The 17,483-nt window shown below is 38.9% G+C and overlaps 1 protein-coding gene across 7 annotated transcripts in view; it reads left to right on the forward strand.

Moving 5' to 3' along the window:
• Positions 1 to 17,483, forward strand: part of PPEF1 (protein phosphatase with EF-hand domain 1) — a 148,235-nt gene that overhangs the window by 66,002 nt on the left and 64,750 nt on the right. For 6 of the 7 annotated variants that reach the window (XM_082375679.1, XM_082375676.1, XM_082375677.1 and 3 more), the window contains 2 exons: positions 9,630 to 9,690; positions 14,663 to 14,689. In XM_082375679.1, coding sequence (XP_082231805.1) covers positions 9,630 to 9,690; positions 14,663 to 14,689 — 88 coding nt within the window. The remainder of the gene's footprint in view (positions 1 to 9,629; positions 9,691 to 14,662; positions 14,690 to 17,483) is intronic. The other variant, XM_082375680.1, reaches the window with a different exon arrangement.

Raw genomic sequence — 17,483 nt, forward strand, 5'->3', positions numbered from 1 at the left:
TAAGTATATCATGCCACTCCCTTCTGGCTTGTAGAGTTTCTGCTGAGGGATCAGCTGTTAAGTTTATGGGAGTTCCCTTGTATGTTATTTGTCATTTTTCCCTTGCTGCTTTCAATAAATTTTCTTTAATTTTTGCCAATTTGATTACTATGTGTCTCAGCATGTTTCTCCTTGGGTTTATCCTGTATGGGAGTCTCTGCACTTCCTGGACTTGGGTGGCTATTTCCTTTCCCATGTTAGGGAAGTTTTCCACTATAATCTCTTCAGATATTTTCTCGGGTCCTTTCTCTCTCTCTTCTCCTTCTGGGACCCTTATAATGCGAATGTTGTTGCATTTAATGTTGTCCCAGAGGTCTCTTAGGCTGTCTTCATTTCTTTTCATTCTTTTTTCTGTATTCTGTTCAGCAGCAGTGAATTCCACCATTCTGTCTTCCAGGTCACTTATCCGTTCTTCTGCCTCAGTTATTCTGCTATTGATTCCTTCTAGTGTAGTTTTCATTTCAGTTATTGTATTGTTCATCTCTGTTTGTTTGTTCTTTAATTCTTCTAGGTCTTTGTTAAACATTTCTTGCATCTTCTCGATCTTTGCCTCCATTCTTTTTCCGAGGTCCTGGATCATCTTCACTATCATTATTCTGAATTCTTTTTCTGGAAGGTTGCCTATCTCCACTTCATTTAGTTGTTTTTCTGGGGTTTTATCTTGTTCCTTCATCTGGTATATAGCCCTCTGCCTTTTCATCTTGTCTATCTTTCTGTGGATGTGGTTTTTGTTCCACAGGCTGCAGTATTATAGTTTTTCTTGCTTCTGCTGTCTGCCCTCTGGTGGTTGAGGCTATCTAAGAGCCTTGATGGGAGGCTCTGGTGGTGGGTAGAGCTGACTGTTGGCTGTGGTGGTCAGAGCTCAGTAAAACATTAACCCACTTGCCTGTTGATGGGTGGGGCTGGGTTCCCTCCCTGTTGGTTGTTTTGCCTGAGGCAACCCAACACTGGAGCCTACCTGAGCTCTTTGGTGGGGCTAATGACAGACTCTGGGAGGGCTCACACCAAGGAGTACTTCCCAGAACTTCTGCTGCCAGTGTTCTTGTCCCCACGGTGAAACAGAGCCACCCCCCTCCTCTGCAGGAGACCTTCCAACACTAGCAGGTAGGTCTGGTTCAGTCTCCCCTGGGGTCACTGCTCCTTCCCCTGGGTCCCAATGCGCACACTATTTTGTGTGCACCCTCCAAGAGTGGGGTCTCTGTTTCCCCCAATCCTGTCGAAGTCCTGCAATCCATTCCCTCTAGGTTTCAAAGTCTGATTCTCTACGAATTCCTCCTCCCGTTGCCGGACCCCAGGTTGGGAAGCCTGATGTGGGGCTCAGAACCTTCACTCCAGTGGGTGGACTTCTGTGGTATAAGTGTTCTCCAGTCTGTGAGTCACCCACCCAGCAGTTATGGGATTAGATTTTGCTGTGATTGCACCCCTCCTACCGTCTCACTGTGGCTTCTCCTTTGTCTTTGGAATTGGGGGTATCTTTTTTGGTGAGTTCCAGTGTCTTCCTGTCAATGATTGTCCAGCAGCTAGTTGTGATTCTGGTGTTCTCGCAAGCAGTATGAATAGTTTTATCCCATATATGTGAAAGAAAATGAAACATACCGTAAAAGTCTGGAAAAAGATATACAGAAAGTATTTACTGTGGTTATTTCTGGGGAGAAGCATGGTTGGTGGGTGGAAGTTGGTGGAAGGGGACTTCTCATTTTCATTCTGTATCATTTGTAGTTTTCAACAATCATATATTTATAAATTTATCACATAATAAACATAATTAAAATAAAAATAATAAATAAATATTTAAAATAATTAAAATTTCAAAAAGAATTAAAGAAATTGCTGAATTTATTCATGGTACCTATAAAAGTTATATACTATGATTCAGTCAGGTATTCCTTTAGCAGTTCACAGCATTGACTGTCCTTTTAAGTACTGTAGAATATAGTGATGGAGATAAAGGGAGGGTGAGCTCTCAAATTGATATGCTTTGTACACAAACATTCCAGTATTAGTACATTCTTTAAATATTGAGTCTTCTTTAATAACAAATTTATTGGGATACAATTCACCCACTTAAAGTAGAAAATTCGAGCCTGAACCAAGATGGCGGAGTAGAAGGACGTGCTCTCACTCCCTCTTGTGAGAACACCAGAATCACAAGTAGCTGCTGGGCAATCATTGACAGGAAGACACTGGAACTCACCAAAAAAGATACCCCACATCCAAAGACAAAGGAGAAGCCACAGTGAGACGGTAGGAGGGGTGCAATCACAGCAAAATCTAATCCCATAACTGCTGGGTGGGTGACTCACAGACTGGAGAACACTTATACCACAGAAGTCCACCCACTGGAGTGAAGGTTCTGAGCCCCACATCAGGCTTCCCAACCTGGGGGTCCGGCAACGGGAGGAGGAATTCGTAGAGAATCAGAATTTGAAGCCTAGTGGGATTTGATTGCAGGACTTCGACAGGACTGGGGGAAACAGAGACTCCACTCCTGGAGGGCACACACAAAGTAGTGTGTGCAGTGGGACCCAGGGGAAGGAGCAGTGACCCCAGGGGAGACTGAACCAGACCTACCTGCTAGTGTTGGAAGGTCTCCTGCACAGGCGGGGGGTGGCTGTGGCTCACCGTGGGGACAAGGACACTGGCAGCAGAAGTTCTGGGAAGTACTCCTTGGCGTGAGCCCTCCCAGAGTCTGTCATTACCCCACCAAAGGGCCCAGGTAGGCTCCAGTGTTGGGCTGCCTCAGGCCAAACAACCAACAGAGAGGGAACCCAGCCCCACCCATCAGCAGTCAAGCAGATTAAAGTTTTACTGAGCTCTGCCCACCACAGCAACAGTCAGCTCTACCCACCACCAGTCCCTCCCACCAGGAAACTTACACAAGCCTCTTAGATAGCCTCATCCACCAGAGGGCAGACAGCAGAAGCAGGAAGAACTACAATCCTGCAGCCTGTGAAACAAAAACCACATCCACAGAAAGATAGACAAGATGAAAAGACAGAGGGCTATGTACCAGATGAAGGAACAAGATAAAACCCCAGAAAAACAACTAAATGAAACGGAGATAGGCAACCTTCCAGAAAAAGAATTCAGAATAATGATAGTGAAGATGATCCAGGACCTCGGAAAAAGAATGGAGGCAAAGATCGAGAAGATGCAAGAAATGTTTAACAAAGACCTAGAAGAATTAAAGAACAAACAAACAGAGATGAACAACACAATAACTGAAATGAAAACTACACTAGAAAGAATCAATAGCAGAATAACTGAGGCAGAAGAACGGATAAGTGACCTGGAAGACAGAATGGTGGAATTCATTGCTGCGGAACAGAATAAAGAAAAAAGAATGAAAAGAAATGAAGACAGCCTAAGAGACCTCTGGGACAACATTAAATGCAACAACATTCGCATTATAAGGGTCCCAGAAGGAGAAGAGAGAGAGAAAGGACCCGAGAAAATATCTGAAGAGATTATAGTGGAAAACTTCCCTAACATGGGAAAGGAAATAGCCACCCAAGTCCAGGAAGTGCAGAGACTCCCATACAAGATAAACCCAAGGAGAAACACAGCGAGACACATAGTAATCAAATTGGCAAAAATTAAAGACAAAGAAAAATGATTGAAAGCAGCAAGGGAAAAATGACAAATAACATACAAGGGAACTCCCATAAGGTTAACAGCTGATTTCTCAGCAGAAACTCTACAAGCCAGAAGGGAGTGGCATGATATACTTAACGTGATGAAAGGGAAGAACCTACAACAAGATTACTCTACCCAGCAAGGATCTCATTCAGATTCGATGGAGAAATCAAAAGCTTTACAGACAAGCAAAAGCTAAGAGAATTCAGCACCACCAAACCAGCTCTACAACAAATGCTAAAGGAACTTCTCTAAGTGCGAATCACAAGAGAAAGAAAAGGACCTGCAAAACAAACCCAAAACAATTAAGGAAATGGTCATAGGAATATACATATCCATAATTACCTTAAACGTGAATGGATTAAATGATTCAACCAAAAGTCAGAGCCTTTCTGAATGGATACAAAAACAAGACCCATATATATGCTGTCTACAAGAGACCCACTTCAGACCTAGGGACACATTCAGACTGAAAGTGAGGGGATGGAAAAAGATATTCCATGCAAATGGAAATCAAAAGAAAGCTGGAGTAGCAATACTCATATCAGATAAAATAGACTTTAAAATAAAGAATGTTACAAGAGACAAGGAAGGACACTACATAATAATCAAAGGGATCAATCCAAGAAGAAGATATAACAATTATAAATATATATGCACCCAACATAGGAGCACCTCAATACATAAGACAACTGCTAACAGCTGTAAAAGAGGAAATTGACAGTAACACAATAATAGTGGGAGACTTTAACACCTCACTTACACCAATGGACAGATCATCCAAAATGGAAATAAATAAGAAAACAGAAGCTTTAAATGATACAATAGACCAGATAGATTTAATTGATATTTATAGGACATTCCATCCAAAAACCGCAGATTACACTTTCTTCTCAAGTGTGCATGGAACATTCTCCAGGATAGATCACATCTTGGGTCACAAATCAAGCCTCAGTAAATTTAAGAAAATTGACATCATATCAGGCATCTTTTCTGACCACAAGGCTATGAGATTCGAAATGAATTACAGGGGAAAAACGTAAAAAACACAAACACATGGAGACTAAACACTACATTACTAAATAATCAAGAGATCACTGAAGAAATCAAAGAGGAAATCAAAAAATACCCAGAGACAAATGACAATGAAAACATGACAATCCAAAACCTATGGGATGCAGCAAAAGCAGTTCTAAGAGGGACGTTTATAGCTATACAAGCCTACCTCAAGAAACAAGAAAAATCTCAAGTAAACAATCTAACCTTACACCTAAAGGGACTAGAGAAAGAAGAACAAACAAAACCCAAAGTTAGCAGAAGAAAAGATATCATAAAGATCAGAGCAGAAATAAATGAAATAGAAACAAAGAAAACAATAGCAAAGGTCAATAAAACTAAAAGCTGGTTCTTTGAGAAGGTAAACAAAATTGATAAGCCATTAGCCAGACTCATCAAGAAAAAGAGGGAGAGGACTCAAATCAATAAAATTAGAAATGAAAAAGGAGAAGTTACAACAGACACCACAGAAATACAAAGCATCCTAAGAGACTACTACCAGCAACTCTATGCCAATAAAATGGACAACCTGGAAGAAATGGACAAAGTCTTAGAAAGGTATAACCTTCCAAGACTGAACCAGGAAGAAATAGAAAATATGAACAGACCAATCACAAGTAATGAAATTGAAACTGTGATTAAAAATCTTCCAACAAACAAAAGTCCAGGACCAGATGGCTTCACAGGTGAATTCTATCAAACATTTAGAGAAGAGCTAACACCATCCTTCTCAAACTCTTCCAAAAAACTGCAGAGGAAGGAACACTCCCAAACTCATTGTATGAGGCCACCATCACCCTGATACCAAAACCAGAAAAAGATACTACAAAAAAGGAAAATTACTGACCAATATCAGTGATGAATATAGATGCAAAAATCCTCAACAAAATACTAGCAAACAGAATCCAACAACACATTAAAAGGATCATACACCATGATCAAGTGGGATTTATCCCAGGGATGTAAGGATTCTTCAGTATATGCAAATCAATCAATGTGATGCACCATATTAACAAATTGAAGAATAAAACCCATATGATCATGTCAATAAATGCAGAAAAAGCTTTTGACAAAATTCAACACCCATTTATGATAAAAACTCTCCAGAAAGTGGGCATAGAGGGAACCTACCTCAACATAATAAAGGCCATATATGACAAACCCACAGCAAACATCATTCTCAATGGTGAAAAACTGAAAGCATTTCCTCTAAGATCAGGAACAAGACAAGGATGTCCACTCTCACCGCTATTATTCAACATAGTTTTGGAAGTCCTAGCCACGACAATCCGAGAAGAAAAAGAAATAAAAGGAATACAAATTGGAAAAGAAGAAGTAAAACTGTCACTGCAGATGACATGATATTATACATAGAGAATCCTAAAGATGCCACCAGAAAACTGCTAGAGCTAATCAATGAATTTGGTAAAGTTGCAGGAAACAAAATTAATGCACAGAAATCTCTTGCACTCCTATACACTAATGATGAAAAATCTGAAAGGGAAATTAAGGAAACACTCCCATTTACCATTGCAACAAAAAGAATTTAATACCTAGGAATAAACCTTCCAAGGGAGACAAAAGACCTGTATGCAGAAAACTGTAAGACACTGATGAAAGAAATTAAAAATGATACCAACAGATGGAGAGATATACCATGTTCTTGGATTGGAAGAATCAATATTTTGAAAATGACTATACTACCCAAAGCAACCTACAGATTCAATGCAATCCCTATCAAATTACCAATGGCATTTTTTACAGAACTAGAACAAATCATCTTAAAATTTATATGGAGACACCAGAGACCCCGAATAGCCAAAGCCGTCTTGAGGGAGAAAAACGGAGCTGGAGGAATCAGACTCCCTGGCTTCAGACTATACTACAAAGCTACAGTAATCAAGACAATATGGTACTAGCACAAAAACAGAAACATAGATCAATGGAACAAGATAGAAAGCCCAGAGGTAAACCCACGCACCTATGGTCAACTAATCTATGACAAAGGAGGCAAGGATATACAATGGAGAAAAGACAGTCTCTTCAATAAGTGGTGCTGGGAAAACTGGACAGCTACATGTAAAAGGATGAAATTAGAACACTCCCTAACACCATACACAAAAATAAACTCAAAATGGATCCGAGACCTAAATGTAAGACCGGACACTATAAAACTCTTAGAGGAAAACATAGGAAGAACACTCTTTGACATAAATCACAGCAAGATCTTTTTTGATCCACCTCCTAGAGTAATGGAAATAAAAACAAAAATAAAGAAATGGGACCTAATGAAACTTCAAAGCTTTTGCACAGCAAAGGAAAGCATAAACAAGACGAAAAGACAGCCTTCAGAATGGGAGAAAATATTTGCAAATGAATCAACGAACAAAGGATTAATCTCAAAAATATATAAACAGCTCATGCAGCTCAAAAGTAAAGAAACAAACAACCCAATCCCAAAAAGGGCAGAAGACCTAAATAGACATTTCTCCAAAGCAGACATACAGACGGCCAGGAAGCACATGAAAAGCTGCTCAACATCACTAATTATTAGAGAAATGCCAATCAAAACTACAATGAGGTATCACCTCACACCAGTTAGAATGGGCATCATCAGAAAATCGACAAACAACAAATGCTGGAGAGGGTGTGGAGAAAAGGGAACCCTCTTGCACTGTTGGTGGCATTGTAAACTGGTATAGCTGCTATGGAGAACAGTATGGAAGTTCCTTAAAAAACTAAAAATAGAATTACCGTATGATCCAGCAATCCCACTACTGGGCATATACCCAGAGAAAACCACAATTCAAAAAGACACATGCACCCCAATGTTCACTGCAGCACTATTTACAATAGCCAGGTCATGGAAGCAACGTAAATGCCCATCGACAGACAAATGGATAAAGAAGATGTGGTACATATATACAACAGAATATTACTCAGCCATAAAAAGGAACGAAACTGGGTCATTTGTTGAGACGTGGATGGATCTAGAGACTGTCATACAGAGTGAAGTAAGTCAGAAAGAGAAAAGCAAATATCGTATATTAACACATGTATGTGGAACCTAGAAAAATGGTACAGATGAGCCGGTTTGCAGGGCAGAAGTTGAGACACAGATGTAGAGAACAGACATATGGACACCAAGGGGGGAAAGCCGTGGGGGTGGGGGGGTGGGGGGGGTGGGATGAATTGGGCGATTGGAATTGACATGTATACACTGATGTGTATAAAATTGATGACTAATAAGAACCTGCTGTATAAAAAAATAAAATAAAATTCAAAAATTCAAAAAAAAAAATTAGAAAATTCAATGGCCTTTAGTTTATTCACAAAGTTGCGCAATCGTCACCACAGTATATTTTAGAACATTTTCGTCACCCCCCAACCAAAGGAAAAAAAAAAAAAAACACCTCTATACTGATTAGCACTCACTCCCCATTCCCATCCTCTGCCCAGCCCCTGGCAACTGCTAATCTGCTTTTGTCTTTATCGATTTGACTTTTCTGGCCATTTCAAATAAATGGAATCACACAATATGCGATTCTTTGTGACTGGCTTCTTTCACTTAGCATAATGTCTTCAAGGTTCATCCATGTTGTAGCATGTGTCAATACTTCATTCCTCTTTACTGCTGAATATTATTCCGTTGTATAGATATAGCACATTTTGTTTATCCTTTCCTCAGTGGATAACTCATTTGGGTTGCTTCCACTTTTTTGGCTGTTATGAATAATGCTACTATGAATATCTGTGTGCAAGTTTTTCTGTGAACATATTTGTTCAGTTCTCTTGGGTATATACCTAGGAGTGGAATTGCTGGGTCATCGAGTAAGTCTGTGTTTAACTTTTTGAGTAATTGCGAAACTGTTTTCCAAAGCAGCTGTACCATTTTGCATTCCCACCAGCAGTGTATGAGGGCTTTAATTTTGCCACATCTTTGCCAACATTTGTTATTATTTGTCTTTTTTGATGATAGTCATCCTAGTGTGTGTGAAGTGGTATCTCATTGTGATTTCTCTTGACTCTTAATTGACAAATCCATCAACAGCGTTAAAATCATACATTTTGATATTTGTATGGAAGGTCTTCCTTCCCTCAACTGCCATATCTACCCCCAGATTGATAAGGTTCCTTAGTGTTCACTCTTCATGGGAGACAGGGCTTGGAAGTTATTTGTGCTGTATACATGCAGGTCTTTGCAGGTAATTGGTGGGCATAGAGGCAGTATCTAGGTGATGGTTGGAATGCTGGTAGATTTCCATCTTTCCCTTCCTCCCTCCCTTCCTTCCTTCATTTACCAAATATTTTTGGCATTAAGAATATCCCTTATTCTCACCACCGAAAGGAATAGAAGAGATCATAATGAAAAAAATCTAGCAGCTGTCTTAAGTGGGTTTCCTAGAAGCAGAGTCTGAGATAGGGACTTCTGGTACAAGTGACTTCCTGAGAGAGTATTCTCAGGGAAAACCTATAAGAGAGTGAGGAAAGCAAGATAGGACAGGGAAGAAGCTAGGCAAAAATATGGTTTCTGGAGAAGTCTGACCTCAGCCTGATCCCATTGGGAGCTCTGAAGTGTGAAATGCATCAGTTTGTCCCACCCAGTGGCAAGGGAGGTGGGGGTCTGGGCTGTGATACTCTTGCTTCAGTTAGTCATTTTCTATGGGCATCCCCCCAGGAGGGAGGGATATCTGATATCCTAAGCAACTCTGGGGGAGGTGCTGCCCATCTGCCAAGGGCAATCCTGGGGAGGAGGAGGGCAGGTAGAAGCGATACCCATTAGCATCTATGGCAGCTGGGAGATGAGAACTTCAGAGGAGTAAAGGGGACTTGCATGGAACACCAACAGTACCTGTTTGGGATTCATTAATTGATCAATGTATTTTTATTTTGTCCAGCTATCCAACTTCTTCTCCTTCATGTTGGAAAACTATACACGTGTACTTGAGGAAGATTCAGGTAAGTAAAAAGTTTCGTCTTTTGAAAAGCAGTCATTAAATATTGAATTGTCTCATCAAGGAATGTAAACTCTGAAGATGGGAGAACACTAAGAAATTAAAAAGATGCCCATCTGTCTTGTCTGTGTGACACCAAGCAACTGGTGAAATCAGTTTAACTGGCTTTTTCCATCCTTGATTGCTGTCAACTAAATTGACCATTTAATTTTTTCATTTTCAAAAAACTGAATTAGATTTCATTTTACATTAGTATGTTGAATACCTTCTCTGAACCACAACATACTGATGTACAATAGTAGCTTAGTAAAGAGGATCTTATTTTTAATCTACAGAACTTTTGTGGTGAGAGATCAAAATATCTTGACTATTTCATGAAACAGATCTGGGTGAAGGATTAAACACAGTTGGCACCATCATGTCTCTGTTTTCTCCATAGCTAGCTAGCTGTCTGTCAGGCTTTCTATTTATCTATCATTTATTTAGTCATTCTGAAATGACTAAGTAAATCATTTCAGATATATACAATATAGGTGTGATTCAAAATGATTTTAAAATTATAGTTATTGAGGGACTTCCCTGGCGGTCCAGTGGTTAGGACTCAGTGCTTCCACTGCAGGGGGCATGGGTTCAGTCCCTGGTCAGGGAACTAAGATCTCACATGCCACACGGCATGGCCAAAAAAAAAAAAAAATTATAGTTATTCACAAGTCATGTATTTCTCTGCAAATTAAGATCTGCCTGTTGTTATCTTCAAGGTAGGCACTTGACTTAGAAGCTCATTTTTCTTTAATTTGGGCCAACCATTTTTGTTCTAGTTAAAAATGTGTATGGCATCTAAAGCATCTTTTAATCTAGTGAGCACCCTTCAAAGGGGTGAAAGAAGGGTGTTTTAATGGTATGCTCTGAGCTAAGTAAATATGTGTGAAACTAAAGCATTTAATGATCTGTAGAAGGTTTCTGAATGGTGGAATAGCGAAACCTGAGGAGTGGGGAGTGGGTGGGAAGTAGGTATTTTGCCATTTTTTTTCTTTTAGCTAATTACAATTTGAAGACAGTTGTTTGTGCTTCATGTTCTTTGGCAAAAATATTTCTGAGAGGAAATATAATAATAATGAAATGAAACAGCCCTCTTTCTGCTAATGACCTAATATTTTAATCTGAGCTCTGCATCAGAATCACTTATGGATATTCATAGCCACAGATGGCTGGGTTCCAGCCCAAAGATATTTACTCAGGCTCTATATTTTTAAAAATCTGCTTAAAAAATTATGCAAGTGATTTAAAAATATTTTAAAAATTTTATCAGAGAAGGGGACAGTGGTTTAACTTTCTTATGTAAACTTTTCTGGAAGAAAAGTATACAAATTACAGGAAAGTACACAAATGATAAGTATATGACTTAATAAATTTTCTCAGAGTAACCTCAGCCTTGTAACATGCACCCAGAACAAGAAATAAAACATTATCATAGCCACAAAAGCCCCCTCCTGTTCTCCTCTACTCACTACCCAATCCCTGCACCCTCATCACTACTTTCCTGACTTCTACCTCCTAGATTAGTTTTGCTTGTTTTTGAACTTCTCTGTATAAATGAAAACGTACAGTTTTGCTTCTTTTACTCAACTTTATATTTGTGAGAGTCATCCATTTGGTCATTCTTATTGCTGAATAATATTTAATTTTATGAATATACCAAAATTTATCCATTCTATTGTTTATGGACATTTGAGTTGTTTTCAGTTTTGGTAATTTAAATGGTACTACTATGCACATTCTTGTACTTGTCCTTTTTAGTGAACATATGTATTCTTTTCTTTTGCTATATACTCATTTTCAGTTATCTATTGCTGTATAACAAACCACCCCAAAATTTAGTGCTTTAAAACAACAACCATTTTATTGCTTGCGATTCTGTGGGTCAGGCATTTGAAGGGCTCAGTGGGGATGGCTTGTCTTTGTTGCATGTGGTGTCAGTTGGTCTCACTCAACTTAGCTGGGCTGGAGAGGGAGGTCCAAATGGTTTTCTCACATGTTTGGGACTTTGGTGTTGGCTATGAGCTTGGATACCTCAGTTCTCCTCATGCAGCCTCTCTGTCCAACAGGATATCCTGGACTTCTTTACATGGCAGCTAGATCCCAAGAGGGCAAAGGCAGAAGCCACAAGGCCTCTTTAGGCCTCTGCTCTGGAACTCACACAAAATCAGTTCTGCCATATCCTATTGGTCAAAGCAAGTCACAAGGCTAGGTGCAGATTCAAAGGGGTTAGGAAAGATCCATCTCTTGCAGGGAGCAGTAGCAGCAGCATTATCTTGTAAAGGGATATGAATACAAGGAGACGTGATTCGTTGGGGACCATTATTATAAAGATGTACCACAACCCAGGAAAGGAAGTTTGGAGTTATAGGACATACATATGGTCAGCTTTATTAGGTACTGATAAACAGTTTTACAAAATTGTTGTACCAAGTTATACTGCCAACAGTGTATGAGAGTTCCAGTTGTTCAGTATCTTTGTCAACACCTGAAATTATCAGTCCTTTTCATTTTAGCCATTCTGGTGGGTATGTAGTAATACCACATTTCTGCTTTAATTTGCATTCCCCTGGTGAGCAGAGAAGTTGCTCACTTGTTTGAATGTTTAGCAGTCACGTGGACATCCCATATGGCAAAGTGCCTGTTCAGGTCTTTTGCCCATTTTTCTATTGGGTATCTGCCTTTTTCTTACCAATTTGTAAGAGTTCTGTAGGTATTCTAAATATGAGAATGTGAATCTTTGTTAGATGAATTTATTGCAAATATCTGCTCCTAGTCTTTGGCTTTTATCCATCCCCCTAGTCTTTAATCTTTAAATGATGTCTTTTGATGAGTAGACATTCTTGATTTTTTTTTAAAATTAATTAATTTATTTTTATTTTTGGCTGTGTTGGGTCTTCGTTTCTGTGTGAGGGCTTTCTCTAGTTGCGGCCAGCGGGGGCCACTCTTCATCGTGGTGCGTGGGCCTCTCACTATCGCGGCCTCTCTTGTTGCAGAGCACAGGCTCCAGAGGCGCAGGCTCAGTAGTTGTGGCTCACGGGCCTAGTTCCTCCGCGGCATGTGGGATCTTCCCAGACCAGGGCTCGAACCCGTGTCCCCTGCATTAGCAGGCAGATTCTCAACCACTGCGCCACCAGGGAAGCCCGACATTCTTGATTTTAATGTAGTACAATTTTTTTCTTTTATGGTTAGTGCTTTCTGTATCCTGCTTAAGAAACCCTTGCCTGATATGAGCGTGCGCGCATGTGTGTGTGTCTGTGTGTGCTCATTTGTGCAAAAATAAATACAGGAGAAACCTACAGGGTAAATCAGAAACTAATGGCATTATTTACCTACAGGAAATGGAGGGACAGGTGGGAGCAGGGCAGAAAGAATGGGGAGAATGGGGTTTGGGTAGGAGGGATGAGGGGCAAGTGACACATCTCTGAGAATACCTTTCTGTAGTTCTGAATCTTAGAACCATGATAATGTTTCACATCCCTAAAAAAAAAATAATAATTAATTAAAAACAGGAAGAGAGAGAGAATGTGATTCCCAAGTGGAATACACACTGTGACAAATGAACTTAATTGTATTACAAATGAATAACCATCACCCAAAGGAGGTGGGGAAGAAACAAAATAACCTAAGTGACATTGGAAAATAGCGTTTAACCATAATATGCCTTGATGAGGTTTCATTTTTATTTATCCTGTGTGGGGTTTGCTGAGCTTCTGTTATATCTAAGTTGATATTTTTGTCAGGTTTAGGAAATTTTCATCCATTAATTATTTAAAATATCTTTCTTTTCAAGTCTAAATATCTTTTTCTTTGTGAATCCTTGGCTTTTAAACTTAGAAGGCCCTGAAATATTTAAAATGTGGATTACCATGGCTGTTTTTCTAGATTTTTTATGATTTGACTTTTAAAAGTTTTAACATTTCATAAATTTTGAATTTTTGATATTAAACTAAAAAAGGAAATTTTGGTGCCTAGTGGTTGAGAATAATTAAAAAACACACCTACGAAGAAAATGTCCAAGTAGTTAACCAAATTTTCCCCACGACATTTATTTCATAATGTATCTTTTCACCATGTTTTGTAGTGCCTCCTTCATAATATATTCATTAAAAAATGTGTAATAGGGCATATTTCCAGGCTGTCTGTTATCTTACACATCTCTCTATTATAGAGTCCTAGTATCATACTGATTTAGTTATTATATGTATCAGAAAAAGAGATTTACAGATTATTGCTGTATGTTGATTTCACTTTCAAAATTTTTTCCAGCTTTATTAAAATATAATTAACATATAACATTGTATAAGTTTAAGGTGTACAGTATAATGATTTCTTATATGCATATATTGCAAAATGATTACCACAATGTTAGTTAACACATGCATCAATTCACATAGTTACAATTTTGTGTGTGTGTGGTGAGAGCTTTTAAAATGTACTCTCTTAGCAACTTTCAGTATATAATAAAGTATTGTTGACTAGAGTCACCATACTGTACATTACTGTAGGTTGCTTTCTGATGGCCCTTTTTGGTGGGAAAGTTCCAGACAACCTCTACCTAGGCCTGTTTGGCAGAAGTGCTATGACCCCTAAGCAGGGTATATTTAGGGACCAGAAGGTCACTTAACATTTCCAGATACCAGGGCCAGTTTAATGGTTTTAACTCTGAGGCACAGAGTATGCTGAGACATTCTGGGTGTTCCAAAGGTGAGAGGTGACCTACATGTCCTACTGCTTTGCTCAAAGCCAATTCATAGGACTTGATGGGGAGACGCTGCACATCCTTTCCCCAGTCTGAGTTTTTACATCAGCCTCCTCCCACAGGTAGAAAGCCAAAGCTGCTATATACATAGCAACAGGTTTAAACAGAGTCTGGTGGAAGTGGGGAGTGGGATGGAGTGAGTGGAAGTGTTGTTTTGACTTTTCTTTCTGCTTTCCAGATCAATCAAAATGTGCTATCAAGCCAGGTATTTTATATTTTTTGTTGCTATGGTGAATAAGATATTTCCCCCACTGTATCTCCCTAATGATTATTGGTAGTATTTAGTAAAGCGTTTGGTTTATGTCTGTTTATTTTGTATTGTGATACTATTGAACAGTAACATTAAATAATAATAATAATTATTATTACTACTCATATTTATTAAATGCCATGTGCCATGTCTTTTAAGTGCTTTAAATATATCATTTCATTTAGTTTTCATGACAAACCAGTGGAATTAGTATTCTCATCCCCCTTTTGTGGATGAGAATACTGAGGCTTATAAGGTAACCTCCCAAGGTTATTCATCTTATCAGTGGTGAAGCTGTGATTCAAACCAGTGAGATTAACCGCTGTTATTGTTTTAATTCTCCTATCAATTCTGGGAGTTTTTCAGTTGATTTTCTTGAGTGTAGATATTTAATCACACTGGTCACAAGTAACTTTATATCTTTCTGTCCAAGAGTCACTGCTCTTATTTTGGCTTCATGTTTTATTATATTTGCTGGAGATAGCAGAACAGTGTTAAAATGAAACAGTGAAAGTGGGCATCCCCGTTTTGTTAATGATTCAATGGAAAAACCATTACCGTTGATTTAAATTTTTAAAAATACATTAAGGAGGTATCCTTCCATTCCTAGTTTTCTGAGTTTTTAAAAAAATCAAGAACAGGTGTTGAATTTTACAAAAGGTCATTTTGGCATCTATTGAACTTATTGTATGGACACTCATGATTTTAATCCAGATTCATAATTGAGAAATGAAGTAACTATAAACATGGTTCAATTTGTGCTTTTCTTTTTCCAGCAACGTCTGGAGCTTGTATTCAAAGTGACATGCGGGTGGTAGAGGCAGAAATTGTTTTTTTAAAAAAAATTATGAGCTTTAGATTTTTCCTAGTCCAGATTTTGAGTCTGTACTGGGCAAAAGAAAAGATTGTGTGTAGGGGGTATTTTTGAGGTATTTTCTTTAGAACAACTTGTTAAGGCATCATTCAGTTATAATTCAAGATTTTATTATATTTAATTACTATAGATTCATGTTGACAGAATTAGAAACCAAATAGGTATGGATTAATTCTAATTACATGTTGCACAAATATTCTTATAGTTGGCATTCATTAAATTATTATTAGTTATAATAGTTACAGCCCACAAGGACAGTACATGCATTTGAAATGTTGACGCTTTTGATTGTTTTCACATATGATGCACGTTAGCTACCCATGTTAGGAAGAAAATCTATGTTATTCTTTATTATGTGGATAAAAACCAGCAGAAGGATTATGATTTGATGTTTATTGATATTTCATATTGAGTAGTTTTGATTAAGAATTGGTTTAGGGGGCTTCCCTGGTGGCGCAGTGGTTAAGAATCCGCCTGTCAATCCAGGGGACACAGGTTTGAGTCCTGGTCCGGGAAGATCCCACATGCCACGGAGCAACTAAGCCCGTGTGCCACAACTACTGAGCCTGTGCTCTAGAGCCCGTAAGCCACAACTACTGAGCCCACATGCCACAACTACTGAAGCCTGGGCACCTAGAGCCCGTGCTCTGCAGCAAGAGAAGCCACTGCAATGAGAAGCCCGTGCACCGCAACAAAGAGTAGCCCCCGCTCGCTGCAACTAGAGAAAGCCCGCGCACAGCAACGAAGACCCAATGCAGGCAAAACTAAATTGAAAAAAAAAAAGAATTGGTTTAGGGAATTCCCTGGTGGCCCAGTGGTTAGTACTCCGCATTTCCACTGCAGGGGGCCCAGGTTCAATCCCTGGTTGGGGAATTAAGATCCTGCAAGCTGCGCGGCAAGGCCAAAAAAAAAAAAAAATTGGTTTAGGGAAATGGTGCTTTTTCATATATTTATCACTGAACTTATAAGAAATGAGGGTCATCAAATGTATGAAAGGAAGGGCCAGACTGGACTTTTTTTTTTTTTAAGAAGAAAAGCAATATTTTTATTACAGTCTTAAATAACAAGACTGAGTTTTAATAACCAGAACTGGTGGAATTGACTTGTGTCAGTTAGCTGATGAGAAAGGGAAAGTTGACAGAACATTGGTGAAGGCAATGGTCGGGAAAAGAAAATCAGTTCTTGTTTATACCTCACCAGTTGGGATTTCTCAGTAAGGTAGTTATAAGATGATATAGTGTGGGAATAAAGACGCAGACCTACTAGAGAATGGACTTGAGGATACAGGGAGGGGGAAGGGTAAGCTGGGACAAAGTGAGAGAGTGGCATGGACATATACACACTACCAAATGTAAAACCGATAGCTAGTGGGAAGCAGCCACATAGCACAGGGAGATCAGCTCGGTGCTTTGTGACCACCTAGAGGGGTGGGATAGGGAGGGCGGGAGGGAGACGCAAGAGGGAGGGGATATGGGGATATATGTATATGTATAGCTGATTCACTTTGTTATAAAGCAGAAACTAACACACCATTTAACACACAGTAAAGCAATTATACTCCAATAAAGATGTTAAAAAGAAAAAAGATGATATAATGCAACTGCTGAGGTTGTTTTTGGTTTTGTTTGTTTGGTTGTTGTTGTTTTCCCAAGAGAAGCCTGATTTTTCAGTAAGTAAAGCTGGGAAGAAGAAAGGTTTTTTTTTTGGAGTAAGATGCTCTTCTAAGAAAGACTACCAAGTAGAAATGATCATTAAGATAGTCAAGTAGAATAGTTTGGCTTTTCTGCCTACAAAATGAACCTGAGATAAAATTTACCAAGATGCTCTGCATTTCTAGTTTTCAAACATAAAATGAAATAATTAAGTTTTCTCAAA

Source organism: Balaenoptera borealis (assembly GCF_965194805.1).
Source record: "Balaenoptera borealis genome assembly, chromosome: X".
In the NCBI taxonomy this organism is placed as follows: Eukaryota; Metazoa; Chordata; class Mammalia; order Artiodactyla; family Balaenopteridae; genus Balaenoptera; species Balaenoptera borealis.